General features: G+C 42.1%; 1 protein-coding gene across 1 annotated transcript in view; it reads right to left on the bottom strand.

The window, feature by feature from the left end:
* Positions 1 to 16,224, bottom strand: part of LOC102297981 (USP6 N-terminal-like protein) — a 32,592-nt gene that overhangs the window by 9,051 nt on the left and 7,317 nt on the right. Inside the window, exons 2-11 of the mRNA XM_042212603.1 lie at positions 14,479 to 14,564; positions 14,347 to 14,386; positions 14,182 to 14,262; positions 11,686 to 11,793; positions 11,043 to 11,087; positions 7,561 to 7,646; positions 7,429 to 7,468; positions 7,264 to 7,344; positions 4,695 to 4,802; positions 4,052 to 4,161 (exon numbers count right to left, since the gene is read on the bottom strand). Coding sequence (XP_042068537.1) covers positions 4,052 to 4,161; positions 4,695 to 4,802; positions 7,264 to 7,344; positions 7,429 to 7,468; positions 7,561 to 7,646; positions 11,043 to 11,087; positions 11,686 to 11,793; positions 14,182 to 14,262; positions 14,347 to 14,386; positions 14,479 to 14,564 — 785 coding nt within the window. The remainder of the gene's footprint in view (positions 1 to 4,051; positions 4,162 to 4,694; positions 4,803 to 7,263; positions 7,345 to 7,428; positions 7,469 to 7,560; positions 7,647 to 11,042; positions 11,088 to 11,685; positions 11,794 to 14,181; positions 14,263 to 14,346; positions 14,387 to 14,478; positions 14,565 to 16,224) is intronic.

Below are 16,224 nucleotides of genomic sequence, written 5' to 3'. Positions count from 1 at the left end.
TAAACCTATTTGGATTTTTATTTAAAATATCCATCCATCCATCCATCCATCCATCCATCCATCCATCCATCCATCCATCCATCTTTCCGCTTATCCGGGGCCGGGTCGTGGGGCAGCAGCTAAGCAGAGAAGCCCAGACCTCCCTCTCCCCAGCCACCTCCTCCAGCTTATCCGGGGGAACACCAAGGCGTTCCCAGGCCAGCCGAGAGATATAATCTCTCCAGCGTGTCCTGGGTCTGCCCCGGGGCCTCCTCCCGGTGGGACATGCCGGAACACCTCACCCAGGAGACGCCCAGGGGGCATCCTTGTCAGATGCCCGAACCACCTCACGGCTCCTTTCATGTGGTGAAGCAGCAGCTCTACTCTGATCCTGTCACGCACCCCTGAACTTCTTACCCTATCTAAAAGGGAGAGTCCAGCCACATTTCTGCTGCTTGTATCCACAGCTCGTGACCATAGGTGAGGGTAGGGACGTAGATCGACTGGTAAATTGAGAGCTTCGCTTTTACACTCAGCTCTCTCTTCACCACAACAGACCAGTACAGCATCCGCATCACTGCAGCCGCAGCACCAATCCATCTGTCGATCTCCCGCCCCCTTCTCTAGTCACTTGTGAACAAGACCCCGAGATACGTAAGCTCCTCCACTTGGGGCAGAAACTCGTCCCTGACCCAGAGTGGGCACTCCACCATGGCCTCAGATTTGGAGGTGCTGATTCTCATTCCCACTGTGAATAAGGAGTATTCCAGTATCCCAATACTGGAATACTCCTTATCCTAATAGTCCATTGTGCTTAGTTTAAATGCTAACTGCACAGTAAATATTCTGTAGGTGTCCCACATTTAAAGGCATCTTAAAAGCGAATGCAGCAAAATAACCCCGTCTCTCATTTTGTTTAGGTGTCAAGATAGGTTTGAAGAATCGTGGACTTCTATTGGTCCCAACTACTATATTTCTGGTATCGCGACATTCCTGTTACAGCATACTGGCAACTGTGGTTTTTCCCCTTTGCAGCCAGCCTACCAGTTTGCTTTTGTGTGTACTAGGAAGGGAACATTTTTATTCAACCTTTTCTTTTTCTTCCTTTAACTTGAGCTGGTATATTCATCTTGCTCAGCTATGTTTACTCTTTTTCTCTAAACTAATTCTGAAGCTACACAACTAAAGGCCAAAAACGTGTGGATCTGGTAGTTCTCGAGAAACAGAGGGGAATACGGTCGCATCTTTATTTATAACGCACTTTACATCCAACAATGTTGGCCAAAGTGCTACAAATATAAAACAAGAGAAAACTGTTAAATTACATATAGAATACTTAAAAATTAAAAAATAATATAATTAATAAGAAACAGATATTAAGAGACATCAACAAGTCCTGCTGTGCTGAAAGCCAAGGTAAATAAATATGTTTTAAGACGTGATTTAAAAACAGATAAGGAAGGTGCCTGTCTAACATGTAAAGGCAACTCATTCCACAATTTTGGTGCTGCCACAGCAAACGCCCGATCCCCTCTGAGCTTACGATTAGTCCTGGGCACGCTCAGGAGGAGCTGGTCTGCCGACCTGAGGGACTCGGGAAGGTATGTATGGATGAAGAAGCTCAGAGAGGTACAGAGGGGCAGCATTGGACAAACATTTAAAAACAAATAAAAGCAGCTTAAAATGGATCCTAAAATGCACGGGCAGCCAATGAAGTGAATATAAAACTGGGGTGATATGCTCGTATCTACGAGTGCCAGTTAAAAGGCGTGCAGCAGCATTCTGGACTAGCTGCAGTCGAAAAACAGAAGATCGACTCACCCCAAAATAAAGAGAATCACAGTAATCGCCGACGTCAAAGGCGGAACTCATTGCGTTGTAGAAGCAATTTGCAGCGCTCGATAGATGATTCACCAAGATCGCTTCGTTACTCAGATATTTAACCGATAATCTGTACAAATATTCAGGGCATCCCGAAGCAGTAAGGTGACCATACTCATTTGTCATAACAAATTTAGGAACACGACTTGACGTCTCCAGACATGTTTGTAAACGATTTACAGACGACCCATCTTTCTTTTTAAGAGGAACATAAATCTGGCAGTCATCTGCATAACAGTGAAACGAGAGTCTGTGTTCCTAAAAATTGAGCCCAAGGAAGTAAATAAAGTGAAAACAGGATAGGGCCCAGAATGGAACCCTGTGGTACTCCATGAGACAACGGAGCACGGGAGGACTCACAGTTTCCTAAGCGAACTGAAAAGGTTCGGTTTGTTAAGTAAGACCTGAACCATTTCAGAGCCACACCTGTTATACCGACACACTGCTCCAAACGTGAGATTAAAATTTCATGGTCTACAGTGTCAAATGCAGCAGTTAAATCGAGTAAAATAAGAATGACACTTTCACCAGAATCACATGATAAAAATATATCATTAAAAATTCTTAAAAGTGCTGATTCAGTGCTATGCATTGCTTTAAAACCAGATTGAAAAATCTCCTGAACATTTTGTGCATTCAAGTATGAGATCAATTGGTCATATACAATTTTTTCCAAGACTTTAGATAAAAAGGGCAGCTTAGATATTGGTCTAAAGTTTATTATGTTTCATGTCGCACTAGTGTAAATGGTAAATGGGCTGACTCTTATAGAGTGCTTCATACAACTTACCTTATTCACCCAATCACACCCATTCATACAATTCATACAGTTGTTTGCTAAATGTTGTCCTATAATTAGTAGGGGTGGGTTTTTATAATCGATTTATCGATTAAAATCGATTCTGGCTTGGATAACGTAAAATCGATTCATTAAAATCCTGAATCGATTTTTTAATATTAATTTATTTTGCCCGAAATGCCAGAATCTCAGGTGAAAGATCACAAAATTTCAACAACCACCAAACAGCTAAGACAGTAAATGAGAGCAGGTACACGGTTCTGCACAAAGACGTAAACACACAGCGCGACCCGCGGATCAGAATCAGTGAGATGTCGCCTTTCTCAGCTACGGTCGGGGCTGAAAGCCGACAGCTCGCTGATTCTGATCCGCGGGTCCGCGCTGTGTGTTTACGCCCTTTTTGCGCTGATCATATGGCTGTTAGTTTTATCTCTCTCCAAACAATATTGACCGAACCAGCAGCAAAAGAAGATCCAAACTACGCTTCACATAAACATCGAATTCACCTCTGACTTTTGCTGACTTTTCAGGATAAAAATCACACTTCATGCACAGCTCTCTCTCTCTCTCTCTTTCTTCATTATTCGCTTGCTTGTTACGCACAAGTCTACCGTTGTTTACAGGCTGTCGGCCGCTGTTTTTTTCCCTTTTACATTCTTCCGAAAAGAAAACCTCATTTCTGCTGTTCAATACTGAACAAATTTAAACTTTTTAAAATTATTCAAAATGCAAAACGCTTAACCGTGTCTCTAATAAAACCGCTGTAACGTCAGAGGTGAATGTTCATATGTTGATTAATGGTTTTCTTTCGTTTTTGATGTACTGCAGAATATTTTTATAAAATCCCAGGCCAGGAAAATCACCTTCATGTTTTTCTGTGTTTTATCTTCAGCTACTTTGACACAAAGGCATCTGCTGTGAGCTCACACCTGTGATAAAGTCTTGCGTGTGTCAGCTTCCTTTTTATTGATACAAAAATATGTAAATGTACTGATCTGAATTATAATATTTCTGACTGTCAAAATTTCCCAGATTTAAATCGAATCGAATTAAATCGAATCGTGGATCGAATCGATTCGGGACCTTGTGAATCGGAATTGAATCGATTCTAGAAATCAGTGACGATACCCAGCCCTAAATATGATATCACTGACCTAACAATCTTAACACTTTGCTGAAAGCATATGATAACTGTATGCTTTCACACTGTATTCCTTCTTTAATGTGCAAGTTACATCATTTGCTCAGTACTTTGAAAATATGTCTCTGTAACTTTGGATCCCACCACTGAGCTTGGCGGTTATAAATATTCTTTGAGAACAGAAAGTCCGAGCTGTTTATCCGTCTGAAATCCGTTTCAGCTGCAAAATCCGACTCGACAGTGAAACTTACTTGACTCCAAAGCGATCCATGAACATGATATGGTTTCGAAATGTCCTGTTGATGTCCAAGTCAATCTGTTTGATCTCAGATGAGCACAGCCTGGCCTGCTCCTTCATTTTCTGAGTGAAAAACAGACAAAAGTCAACAAGGACATGTGGAGGTACCTGTGCTGAAAGACAAATGTGTCATTCAGTAGAGCTACAAAAACAAGTTTTACATATCAGGGAATATATATTGTAAATTCAGTCAGAATGAATCTATTATTGATTATGCTAACTGTTTATATGTGTTTCATCAGTTTTCTGAAACATCTCGTCTATCAGAGAAAATGTGATTGCATCTATGAATGTGCTGAAAATGTGATTACAGGTTGGTGGACCATCTTTACAAGTATGTGTCAGTTAAGATCAGTCTGCCAGGTGATAAGACTGTCAGCTTTGATATTTCATAGCTTTAACTTTTTTTAAAACATGCTACTTTATACTTTTACTTTATTACATTAGACTTGTAACATTTACAACATAGCTACAGTTTATAACAGTTATAACAATGTTTTTCTCTCAGCTTTTTAAAAAACGTATTTATATGTCCAACTTATTTTTATGCTTGGAACAGATTTGCAAAGAGACTCATTTCAGACGTGAATAAATACCTCATATTTGCCCTCGTTCTCCTTCTTGGCCCTGTCCACGTCCAGCATCAGTGCCCAGGCCCGGCCTCTGAGCTGCAGGGGGATGCCTTTGTATACTCGTTTTACCATCTGGCAGCAGAGAGCAGAGGGAATCATAAACACTGAGTGAATAAAACGCCACAAAGTTTAGAGAACAGAAGCTACAAAGACTGAATCATCAGAAAGTTAAACCGCCTACTGATCGCCTACGACCCCGTTCACAGTAAAGCCAAAAGTTTGAAAACATTTTCCGTGAGCACTCGAAGCAGGTTTGTAAGTATCTCTCTGTCGTACAGTTTCTGTTAACTTGGTTGGCTTTGCAACTTCTACCTCAAGTACCTCCATCTCATAAACCCCCCCCCCCCCCCCCCCCCCCCCCCCCCCCCCACCTCCACTCACTCGGGCCCCAAACCCCCCCCCCCCCCAATCCTTTGTCTTGGGCCAAGTGCTTTCTCTTTTGGACTTAATGCTTAATTGTATTCAGCGTGAGTTTTAGTCTGTTTGTTGTTTTGCTTTGTTCCTCTGTGTCTGTGAGTCTGCGTTCGGGTCCAGTCCTGCCTGCCACGCACAGTTCATCCACCTTGCTTGCTCTCATTGCTGTGTATGTATTTGATGTACTTGTGCTTTTCTCAGCTTACTGACCACTCAAAGTGCTTTAGACTACAAGTCACATTTTAGCCACACATTCATAAAGCACTTTACACTTCTAGCTACAGATTTTTACAATTTTCTGATTACTCTGGGTTTTTTTTACTTAGACAGGCTGCACAACTATATTTTTTAATGATTTATTATTATTTTTCCATCTTTCCGAGACAGCAACATGATATTTACTCCTGCAGCCTCCCAGCCCTGACTTTGTTCAGTCACTGCTAACCAACTAACTCTGGTCCTTATACACTAATGTGCTGCCTCTGAGTAAACTGGTCAGCTTGGTGTTGTGCTGGTGTATAGCACAGAGTTTTGTTGAGTTTGTAGACTTCAGCTGGTGACAGAAGTGCTTGTTCTGCTTTAGGGATCTGCTGTAAACTGGTGGCTCTTTGAACCAGAATCCACAGCAGTCAGAGATCTGCTGCCACTACACAGAGTTCACCACAGCTGCAGAGCAGAACAGAGACTACTGTCACCAGCTTTGGTCAGGTGGAACTGTACATATTGTATTATTTATTCAGTCATTTGGAAAAGGAAACTAGAATTACAACTAGAACGAGCTCAATGACGACTTTAAAAGAGAGCGTTAGGCTAACAAAGAGCTCAAATTCATGCTTCGAGCACGATAATGTTTCATGTTTTTAACAAAGACAGATGACAGAAATGCTCAATGATGGATCAAACTGAACTGAACTCAGTTCAGTTTGATTTATATAGCACCAAATACCAAAACAGTTACTGCAAGGTGCTTTATATTTTATGGTAAAGACCTTAGAATAACACAGAGATTTATTATTTATGAACAATTTAGGCAGCACGGTGGCACGGTGGTTAGCACTGTTGCCGCACAGCAAGAAGGTCCTGAGTTCAATTCCACCATCAGGCCGGGGTCTTTCTGTGTGGAGTTTGCATGTTCTCCCCTGTTTGCGTGGGTTCCCTCCGGGTACTCCGGCTTCCTCCCCAAAGACATGCAGCTTGTGGGGATAGGTTAATTGATAATCCAAATTGCCCACAGGTGGAATGTGAGCTGTGAATGGTTGTCTGTCCGTCTACCCTGCGACAGACTGGCGACCTGTCCAGGGTGTACCCCGCCTCTCTCCCTATGACAGCTGGGACAGGCTCCAGCAGCCCCTGCAGCCCTGAAAAGGATAACTGGAAGCGGATGGATGACTTACTGACACTAGTGGAGACCAAGCTAACGGTGGATGTACACTCAGCTGCTCTGGTTGAGTCTATTGATTTTCCAGCCACAGTAACAACGATCAATAAGCATAGCAGCGACTCTCTCACTAATGTAGGTGTTTGTCCAGAGGGTCAGAACCAGTCAAGCTAATTTTCCACCTTTACACATCCCGTACAAGGACGCACATCGTCTTAGTGAGGAAGAGTGTCGGTGCAAAACCAAAGAAACTAACCCAGAACTGCAGAGTGTCAGAACCCAACCTCTGCGTTGTACAATGGGATTTTTTAATACATTTTTAAAAAGTATAATGGAAACATGAAATTAGCATATAAGAAATCTGATTTCATCATTTTTTCAGCAAAATTGTTATTGCTAATGACTGCTTGTGAGATTTATGGGGACACTTGCCAGAAGCTTGTATGAGGACATCATTATCGAGATGGAGAGAAGATTGTAGGTTTTTTCCTCTCCTAGTGTGATTTATATTCTGGTGAGAAGCTTTGATTCAGAATTCTTAATGAGGGAGTACATTTGAGCTGAATATGTTCTGGACTCAACACCGACACTTGCTGTGATTCAGTCTGTGTTACAAAACTCGCTGACATCAGAGAAACCAGCTGCAGTTTTACATGTTTGTCAGCAATTGTCTCCAGCAATGAAGTCATTATAAATCTGTTCTGAATTTTCCATGTGCTCCGTGTGCAAACTGTTACTCACCCTGTCACTGTTCTTGTATTTATCCCACTTCTTCACCATCTTCAGCCATTTCTCTGCTCTCTCGATCTCCTGCTGCTTCAGCTATGAAAGTAAAAGAAGCTGGTGAACAAAAACAACCTACTGCATGCATTTGTCCTGAAAGAAATGTGGCATTTGCCTCTTTACCTTCTCTTCATGTGCAGTTGGTGCCGGCAGCTCATCTTCACTGGAAGAATGAAGAGAAACAAATGATGAGATGCAACAAAACAGGGCAGAGTGCTACCAACCGGCATGACTTTACTTTGAAGACAGACTTACTGCATGAAGCCGAAACGGTCGATGACTTTGTAGATGCTGTAATCAGCATCCTCCCAGGGGTAGATCTCCACCCCGCCCTGCCTGCCCTGGAAACAGTAACAGGTATAAACTTACAAACTACAGTCTAGACAAATAGATACGCACATGTGTACAATTACTTACATAAACAAAAGGATCTTATTGTGCTGAAGCGCACCTGCCCTAAAGGAGGAACTACAAAGGCCCCAAAATGGAGTTTAAAGACTCTTGATGAGCCCAAGGTCCTACAGTATGGATATAGGTGCTCCTTACATGGGTCAGTTCTACATCTGGCCTGCATCTGGCCCATATAACACATGTAACCCATGTAAAGCCTGCCTGGATACAGGACTTGCGAGTGCTGTGCCAAAAGAAGTCCAGATTAGGCCCCCATGTGTCTTCTATCTGGGTCCATGCACAAACCTTTGCACACAATCGTGTTTAGTTAGTATCTTCACAATTTATTTATTTATTTGGTGTGTGTGTGGCGGGGGCTCCTCTTCCTCTTTAATGCTACAGTTATTATTATTACAGGTATTACAGAACTAGCAGTAAGGTCTGGGGTTGATAAGCTGAAGTACTGTAGAAGTACCAGAAACTAGTTCCTCCTGGGGCCACTTCAGGCTGTCTTCAAAAACAGTCAGTTAGACTGACGTGACACTGACTGATTACTAGAATTGCACCCTCTCATCCACAAATCATCACTTCTGCCTAAAAAAAAAAATCATAGTTTGAGTCCAGAAATCTTTGATATACAGTGCTCCCTCGCTATAACACAGTTCACCTTTCGCTGTTTCGCTGATTTTTTTGGTGCAATTTTGCATCCTTTTTTTTTTTAAACAACACATTGTGTTCTGCGTCCTGATTGGCTGTAGACCATTGTCAATCAATCTCGTGCCGTGTCTCCTGTACAGTACAGAATGTGTTCAGCTTGTCAAATTTACATAAATCTTTGATCGCTAGCAGTGTGACTCTGAAGTGCTGTACTGTATGTTTGTAAGTTTTCTCCCCAACAAACACAACAATGTCGACGAAACGTTTTGCACCGTCAAAGGCGCCTGCGGTAGCACCCAAAAGGCAGAGGAAGATGCTAACCATCGCACAAAAAGTTGGACTTCTCATTCTTCTGGCTTCCACTTCTGTACCATATTCATTATGTTGAATTCTCTGGCAGTTCTTAAAATGGATCCTAAAATGCACGGGCAGCCAATGAAGTGAATATAAAACTGGGTGATGTGCTCGCATCTACGAGTGCCAGTTAAAAGGCGTGCAGCAGGATTCAGAACTAGCTGCAGTCGAAAAGCAGAAGATCGACTCACCCCAAAATAAAGAGAATCACAGTAATGCAGCCGAACGGTTACAAAGGCATGGATTACTGTTTCAAATTGCTGTCTCGCAAGAAAGTGCTTGATTTTGGACTTGACGTCGTCCGGACATGTTTGCAAACGATTTACAGACGATCCATCTTTCTTTTTAAGAGGAACATAAATCTGGCAGTCATCTGCATAACAGTAAAAAGAGAGTCTGTGTCTCCTAAAAATTAAGCCCAAGGGAAGTAAATAAAGTGAAAACAGGATAGAGCCCAGAATGGAACCGTGTGGTACTCCGTGAGACAGCGGAGCACGGGAGGACTCACAGTTTCCTAAGTGAACTGAAAAGGTTTGATCTGTTAAGTAAGACCTGAACCATTTCAGAGTCACACCTGTTACACCGACACACTGCTCCAAACGGGAAATTTCATGGTCTACGGTGTCAAATGCAGCAGTTAAATCGAATAAGATAAGAATGACACTTTCACCAGAATCACATGATAAAAATATATCATTAAAAATTCTTAAAAGTGCTGATTCAGTGCTATGCATTACTTTAAAACCAGATTGGAAAATCTCCTGAACATTTTGTGCATCAAGTACAGGATCAATTGGTTACATGCTACTTTTTCCAAGACCTTAGATAAAAAGGGCAGCTTAGATATTGGTCTAAAGTTTATTATGTTTCATGTCGCACTAGTGTAAATGGTAAATGGGCTGACTCTTATAGAGTGCTTCATACAACTTACCTTATTCACCCAATCACACCCATTCATACAATTCATACAGTTGTTTGCTAAATGTTGTCCTATAATTAGTAGGGGTGGGTTTTTATAATCGATTCATCGATTAAAATCGATTCTGGCTTGGATAACGTAAAATCGATTCATTAAAATCCTGAATCGATTTTTTAATATTAATTTATTTTGCCCGAAATGCCAGAATCTCAGGTGAAAGATCACAAAATTTCAACAACCACCAAACAGCTAAGACAGTAAATGAGAGCAGGTACACGGCTTCTGCACAAAGACGTAAACACACAGCGCGACCCGCGGATCAGAATCAGTGAGATGTCGCCTTTCTCACGGTCGGGGCTGAAAGCCGACAGCTCGCTGATTCTGATCCGCGGGTCCGCGCTGTGTGTTTACGCCCTTTTTGCGCTGATCATATGGCTGTTAGTTTTATCTCTCTCCAAACAATATTGACCGAACCAGCAGCAAAAGAAGATCCAAACTACGCTTCACATAAACATCGTCATGAATTCACTCTGACTTTTGCTGACTTTTGCAGGATAAAAATCACACTTCATGCACAGCTCTCTCTCTCTCTCTCTCTTTCTTCATTATTCGCTTGCTTGTTACGCACAAGTCTACCGTTGTTTACAGGCTGTCGGCCGCTGTTTTTTTCCCTTTTACATTCTTCCGAAAAGAAAACCTCATTTCTGCTGTTCAATACTGAACAAATTTAAACTTTTTAAAATTATTCAAAATGCAAAACGCTTAACCGTGTCTCTAATAAAACCGCTGTAACGTCAGAGGTAATGTTCATATGTTGATTAATGGTTTTCTTTCGTTTTTGATGTACTGCAGAATATTTTTATAAAATCCCAGGCCAGGAAAATCACCTTCATGTTTTTCTGTGTTTTATCTTCAGCTACTTTGACACAAAGGCATCTGCTGTGATGCTCACACCTTGTGATAAAGTCTTGCGTGTGTCAGCTTCCTTTTTATTGATACAAAAATATGTAAATGTACTGATCTGAATTATAATATTTCTGACTGTCAAAATTTCCCAGATTTAAATCGAATCGAATTAAATCGAATCGTGGATCGAATCGATTCGGGACCTTGTGAATCGGAATTGAATCGATTCTAGAAATCAGTGACGATACCCAGCCCTAATAATTAGCACTGCGACCTAACAATCTTAACACTTTGCTGAAAGCATATGATAACTGTATGCTTTCACACTGTATTCCTCTTTAATGTGCAAGTTACATCATTTGCTCAGTACTTTGAAAATATGTCTCTGTAACTTTGGATCCCACCACTGAGCTTGGCGGTTATAAATATTCTTTGAGAACAGAAAGTCCGAGCTGTTTATCCGTCTGAAATCCGTTTCAGCTGCAAAATCCGACTCGACAGTGAAACTTACTTGACTCCAAAGCGATCCATGAACATGATATGGTTTCGAAATGTCCTGTTGATGTCCAAGTCAATCTGTTTGATCTCAGATGAGCACAGCCTGGCCTGCTCCTTCATTTTCTGAGTGAAAAACAGACAAAAGTCAACAAGGACATGTGGAGGTACCTGTGCTGAAAGACAAATGTGTCATTCAGTAGAGCTACAAAAACAAGTTTTACATATCAGGGAATATATATTGTAAATTCAGTCAGAATGAATCTATTATTGATTATGCTAACTGTTTATATGTGTTTCATCAGTTTTCTGAAACATCTCGTCTATCAGAGAAAATGTGATTGCATCTATGAATGTGCTGAAAATGTGATTACAGGTTGGTGGACCATCTTTACAAGTATGTGTCAGTTAAGATCAGTCTGCCAGGTGATAAGACTGTCAGCTTTGATATTTCATAGCTTTAACTTTTTTTAAAACATGCTACTTTATACTTTTACTTTATTACATTAGACTTGTAACATTTACAACATAGCTACAGTTTATAACAGTTATAACAATGTTTTTCTCTCAGCTTTTTAAAAAACGTATTTATATGTCCAACTTATTTTTATGCTTGGAACAGATTTGCAAAGAGACTCATTTCAGACGTGAATAAATACCTCATATTTGCCCTCGTTCTCCTTCTTGGCCCTGTCCACGTCCAGCATCAGTGCCCAGGCCCGGCCTCTGAGCTGCAGGGGGATGCCTTTGTATACTCGTTTTACCATCTGGCAGCAGAGAGCAGAGGGAATCATAAACACTGAGTGAATAAAACGCCACAAAGTTTAGAGAACAGAAGCTACAAAGACTGAATCATCAGAAAGTTAAACCGCCTACTGATCGCCTACGACCCCGTTCACAGTAAAGCCAAAAGTTTGAAAACATTTTCCGTGAGCACTCGAAGCAGGTTTGTAAGTATCTCTCTGTCGTACAGTTTCTGTTAACTTGGTTGGCTTTGCAACTTCTACCTCAAGTACCTCCACTCATCAACATGGAAACACCCCCCCCAAGTGCTTTCTCTTTTGGACTTAATGCTTAATTGTATTCAGCGTGAGTTTTAGTCTGTTTGTTGTTTTGCTTTGTTCCTCTGTGTCTGTGAGTCTGCGTTCGGGTCCAGTCCTGCCTGCCATGCACAGTTCATCCACCTTGCTTGCTCTCATTGCTGTGTATGTATTTGATGTACTTGTGCTTTTCTCAGCTTACTGACCACTCAAAGTGCTTTAGACTACAAGTCACATTTTAGCCACACATTCATAAAGCACTTTACACTTCTAGCTACAGATTTTTACAATTTTCTGATTACTCTGGGTTTTTTTTTACTTAGACAGGCTGCACAACTATATTTTTTAATGATTTATTATTATTTTTCCATCTTTCCGAGACAGCAACATGATATTTACTCCTGCAGCCTCCCAGCCCTGACTTTGTTCAGTCACTGCTAACCAACTAACTCTGGTCCTTATACACTAATGTGCTGCCTCTGAGTAAACTGGTCAGCTTGGTGTTGTGCTGGTGTATAGCACAGAGTTTTGTTGAGTTTGTAGACTTCAGCTGGTGACAGAAGTGCTTGTTCTGCTTTAGGGATCTGCTGTAAACTGGTGGCTCTTTGAACCAGAATCCACAGCAGTCAGAGATCTGCTGCCACTACACAGAGTTCACCACAGCTGCAGAGCAGAACAGAGACTACTGTCACCAGCTTTGGTCAGGTGGAACTGTACATATTGTATTATTTATTCAGTCATTTGGAAAAGGAAACTAGAATTACAACTAGAACGAGCTCAATGACGACTTTAAAAGAGAGCGTTAGGCTAACAAAGAGCTCAAATTCATGCTTCGAGCACGATAATGTTTCATGTTTTTAACAAAGACAGATGACAGAAATGCTCAATGATGGATCAAACTGAACTGAACTCAGTTCAGTTTGATTTATATAGCACCAAATACCAAAACAGTTACTGCAAGGTGCTTTATATTTTATGGTAAAGACCTTAGAATAACACAGAGATTTATTATTTATGAACAATTTAGGCAGCACGGTGGCACGGTGGTTAGCACTGTTGCCTCACAGCAAGAAGTCCTGAGTTCAATTCCACCATCAGGCCGGGGTCTTTCTGTGTGGAGTTTGCATGTTCTCCCCTGTTTGCGTGGGTTCCCTCCGGGTACTCCGGCTTCCTCCCCAAAGACATGCAGTTAGTGGGGATAGGTTAATTGATTAATCCAAATTGCCCACAGGTGCGAATGTGAGCGTGAATGGTCTGTCTGTGTCATCCCTGCGACAGACTGGCGACCTGTCCAGGGTGTACCCCGCCTCTCTCCCTATGACAGCTGGGACAGGCTCCAGCAGCCCCTGCAGCCCTGAAAAGGATAACTGGAAGCGGATGGATGACTTACTGACACTAGTGGAGACCAAGCTAACGGTGGATGTACACTCAGCTGCTCTGGTTGAGTCTATTGATTTTCCAGCCACAGTAACAACGATCAATAAGCATAGCAGCGACTCTCTCACTAATGTAGGTGTTTGTCCAGAGGGTCAGAACCAGTCAAGCTAATTTTCCACCTTTACACATCCCGTACAAGGACGCACATCGTCTTAGTGAGGAAGAGTGTCGGTGCAAAACCAAAGAAACTAACCCAGAACTGCAGAGTGTCAGAACCCAACCTCTGCGTTGTACAATGGGATTTTTTAATACATTTTTAAAAAGTATAATGGAAACATGAAATTAGCATATAAGAAATCTGATTTCATCATTTTTTCAGCAAAATTGTTATTGCTAATGACTGCTTGTGAGATTTATGGGGACACTTGCCAGAAGCTTGTATGAGGACATCATTATCGAGATGGAGAGAAGATTGTAGGTTTTTTCCTCTCCTAGTGTGATTTATATTCTGGTGAGAAGCTTTGATTCAGAATTCTTAATGAGGGAGTACATTTGAGCTGAATATGTTCTGGACTCAACACCGACACTTGCTGTGATTCAGTCTGTGTTACAAAACTCGCTGACATCAGAGAAACCAGCTGCAGTTTTACATGTTTGTCAGCAATTGTCTCCAGCAATGAAGTCATTATAAATCTGTTCTGAATTTTCCATGTGCTCCGTGTGCAAACTGTTACTCACCCTGTCACTGTTCTTGTATTTATCCCACTTCTTCACCATCTTCAGCCATTTCTCTGCTCTCTCGATCTCCTGCTGCTTCAGCTATGAAAGTAAAAGAAGCTGGTGAACAAAAACAACCTACTGCATGCATTTGTCCTGAAAGAAATGTGGCATTTGCCTCTTTACCTTCTCTTCATGTGCAGTTGGTGCCGGCAGCTCATCTTCACTGGAAGAATGAAGAGAAACAAATGATGAGATGCAACAAAACAGGGCAGAGTGCTACCAACCGGCATGACTTTACTTTGAAGACAGACTTACTGCATGAAGCCGAAACGGTCGATGACTTTGTAGATGCTGTAATCAGCATCCTCCCAGGGGTAGATCTCCACCCCGCCCTGCCTGCCCTGGAAACAGTAACAGGTATAAACTTACAAACTACAGTCTAGACAAATAGATACGCACATGTGTACAATTACTTACATAAACAAAAGGATCTTATTGTGCTGAAGCGCACCTGCCCTAAAGGAGGAACTACAAAGGCCCCAAAATGGAGTTTAAAGACTCTTGATGAGCCCAAGGTCCTACAGTATGGATATAGGTGCTCCTTACATGGGTCAGTTCTACATCTGGCCTGCATCTGGCCCATATAACACATGTAACCCATGTAAAGCCTGCCTGGATACAGGACTTGCGAGTGCTGTGCCAAAAGAAGTCCAGATTAGGCCCCCATGTGTCTTCTATCTGGGTCCATGCACAAACCTTTGCACACAATCGTGTTTAGTTAGTATCTTCACAATTTATTTATTTATTTGGTGTGTGTGTGGCGGGGGCTCCTCTTCCTCTTTAATGCTACAGTTATTATTATTACAGGTATTACAGAACTAGCAGTAAGGTCTGGGGTTGATAAGCTGAAGTACTGTAGAAGTACCAGAAACTAGTTCCTCCTGGGGCCACTTCAGGCTGTCTTCAAAAACAGTCAGTTAGACTGACGTGACACTGACTGATTACTAGAATTGCACCCTCTCATCCACAAATCATCACTTCTGCCTAAAAAAAAAATCATAGTTTGAGTCCAGAAATCTTTGATATACAGTGCTCCCTCGCTATAACGCAGTTCACCTTTCGCTGTTTCGCTGATTTTTTTGGTGCAATTTTGCATCCTTTTTTTTTTTAAACAACACATTGTGTTCTGCGTCCTGATTGGCTGTAGACCATTGTAATCAATCTCGTGCCGTGTCTCCTGTACAGTACAGAACGTGTTCAGATTGTCAAATTTACATAAATCTTTGATCCTAGCAGTGTGACTCTGCTGTACTGTAAGTTTGTAAGTTTTCTCCCCAACAAACACGACAATGTCGACGAAACGTTTTGCACCGTCAAAGGCTTCTGCGGTAGTACCCAACAGGCAGAGGAAGATGCTAACCATCGCACAAAAAGACATGCTCATTCTTCTGGCTTCCTCCACTTCTGTACCATTGATTCATTATGTTGAATTCTCTGGCAGCTGCTCTATTCCCATGTTCTGGACCTGAAAACAGGGTTTGATCTTTGGCTTCATTCTATAATACTGGGCTTTTTTTTCTATGAAGGTTTGAACTTCTCTTCCACATTGAAAGGAGCCACCTGAGGTGGTTTGGGCATCTGACAAGGATGCCTCCTGGGTGAGGTGTTCCGGGCATGTCCCATCATGAGGAGGCCCCGGGGCAGACCCAGGACACGCTGGAGAGATTATATCTCTTGGCTGGCCTGGGAACGCCTTGGTGTTCCCCCCGGATAAGTTGGTGGAGGTGGCTGGGGAGAGGGAGGTCTGGGCTTCTCTGCTTAGGCTGCTGCCCCTGCGACCCGGCCCCGGATAACACGGAAGAAGATGGATGGATGGTTTGAACTTTGTGTTTAAACAAGAGAGAAAAGTGTGAAAATGTCTGTCTGAGAAAAGTGTATAAAGTGAGTAGTGAGGGGTTTTACAGCTTTAAAACCTTATGGGAGGCAGAGCCTTCAGTTTTCAGGCCCCTCTTCTGTGGAACCAGCTTCCAGTTTGGATTCAGGAGACAGACACTATCTCTA

This window comes from Haplochromis burtoni, unplaced genomic scaffold, assembly GCF_018398535.1.
Source record: "Haplochromis burtoni strain Fernald_Lab_line unplaced genomic scaffold, NCSU_Asbu1 Contig_381, whole genome shotgun sequence".
NCBI lineage: Eukaryota > Metazoa > Chordata > Actinopteri > Cichliformes > Cichlidae > Haplochromis > Haplochromis burtoni.
Note: the sequence above shows the minus strand (reverse complement) of the source record. Positions and strands in the feature narration are given on the sequence as shown.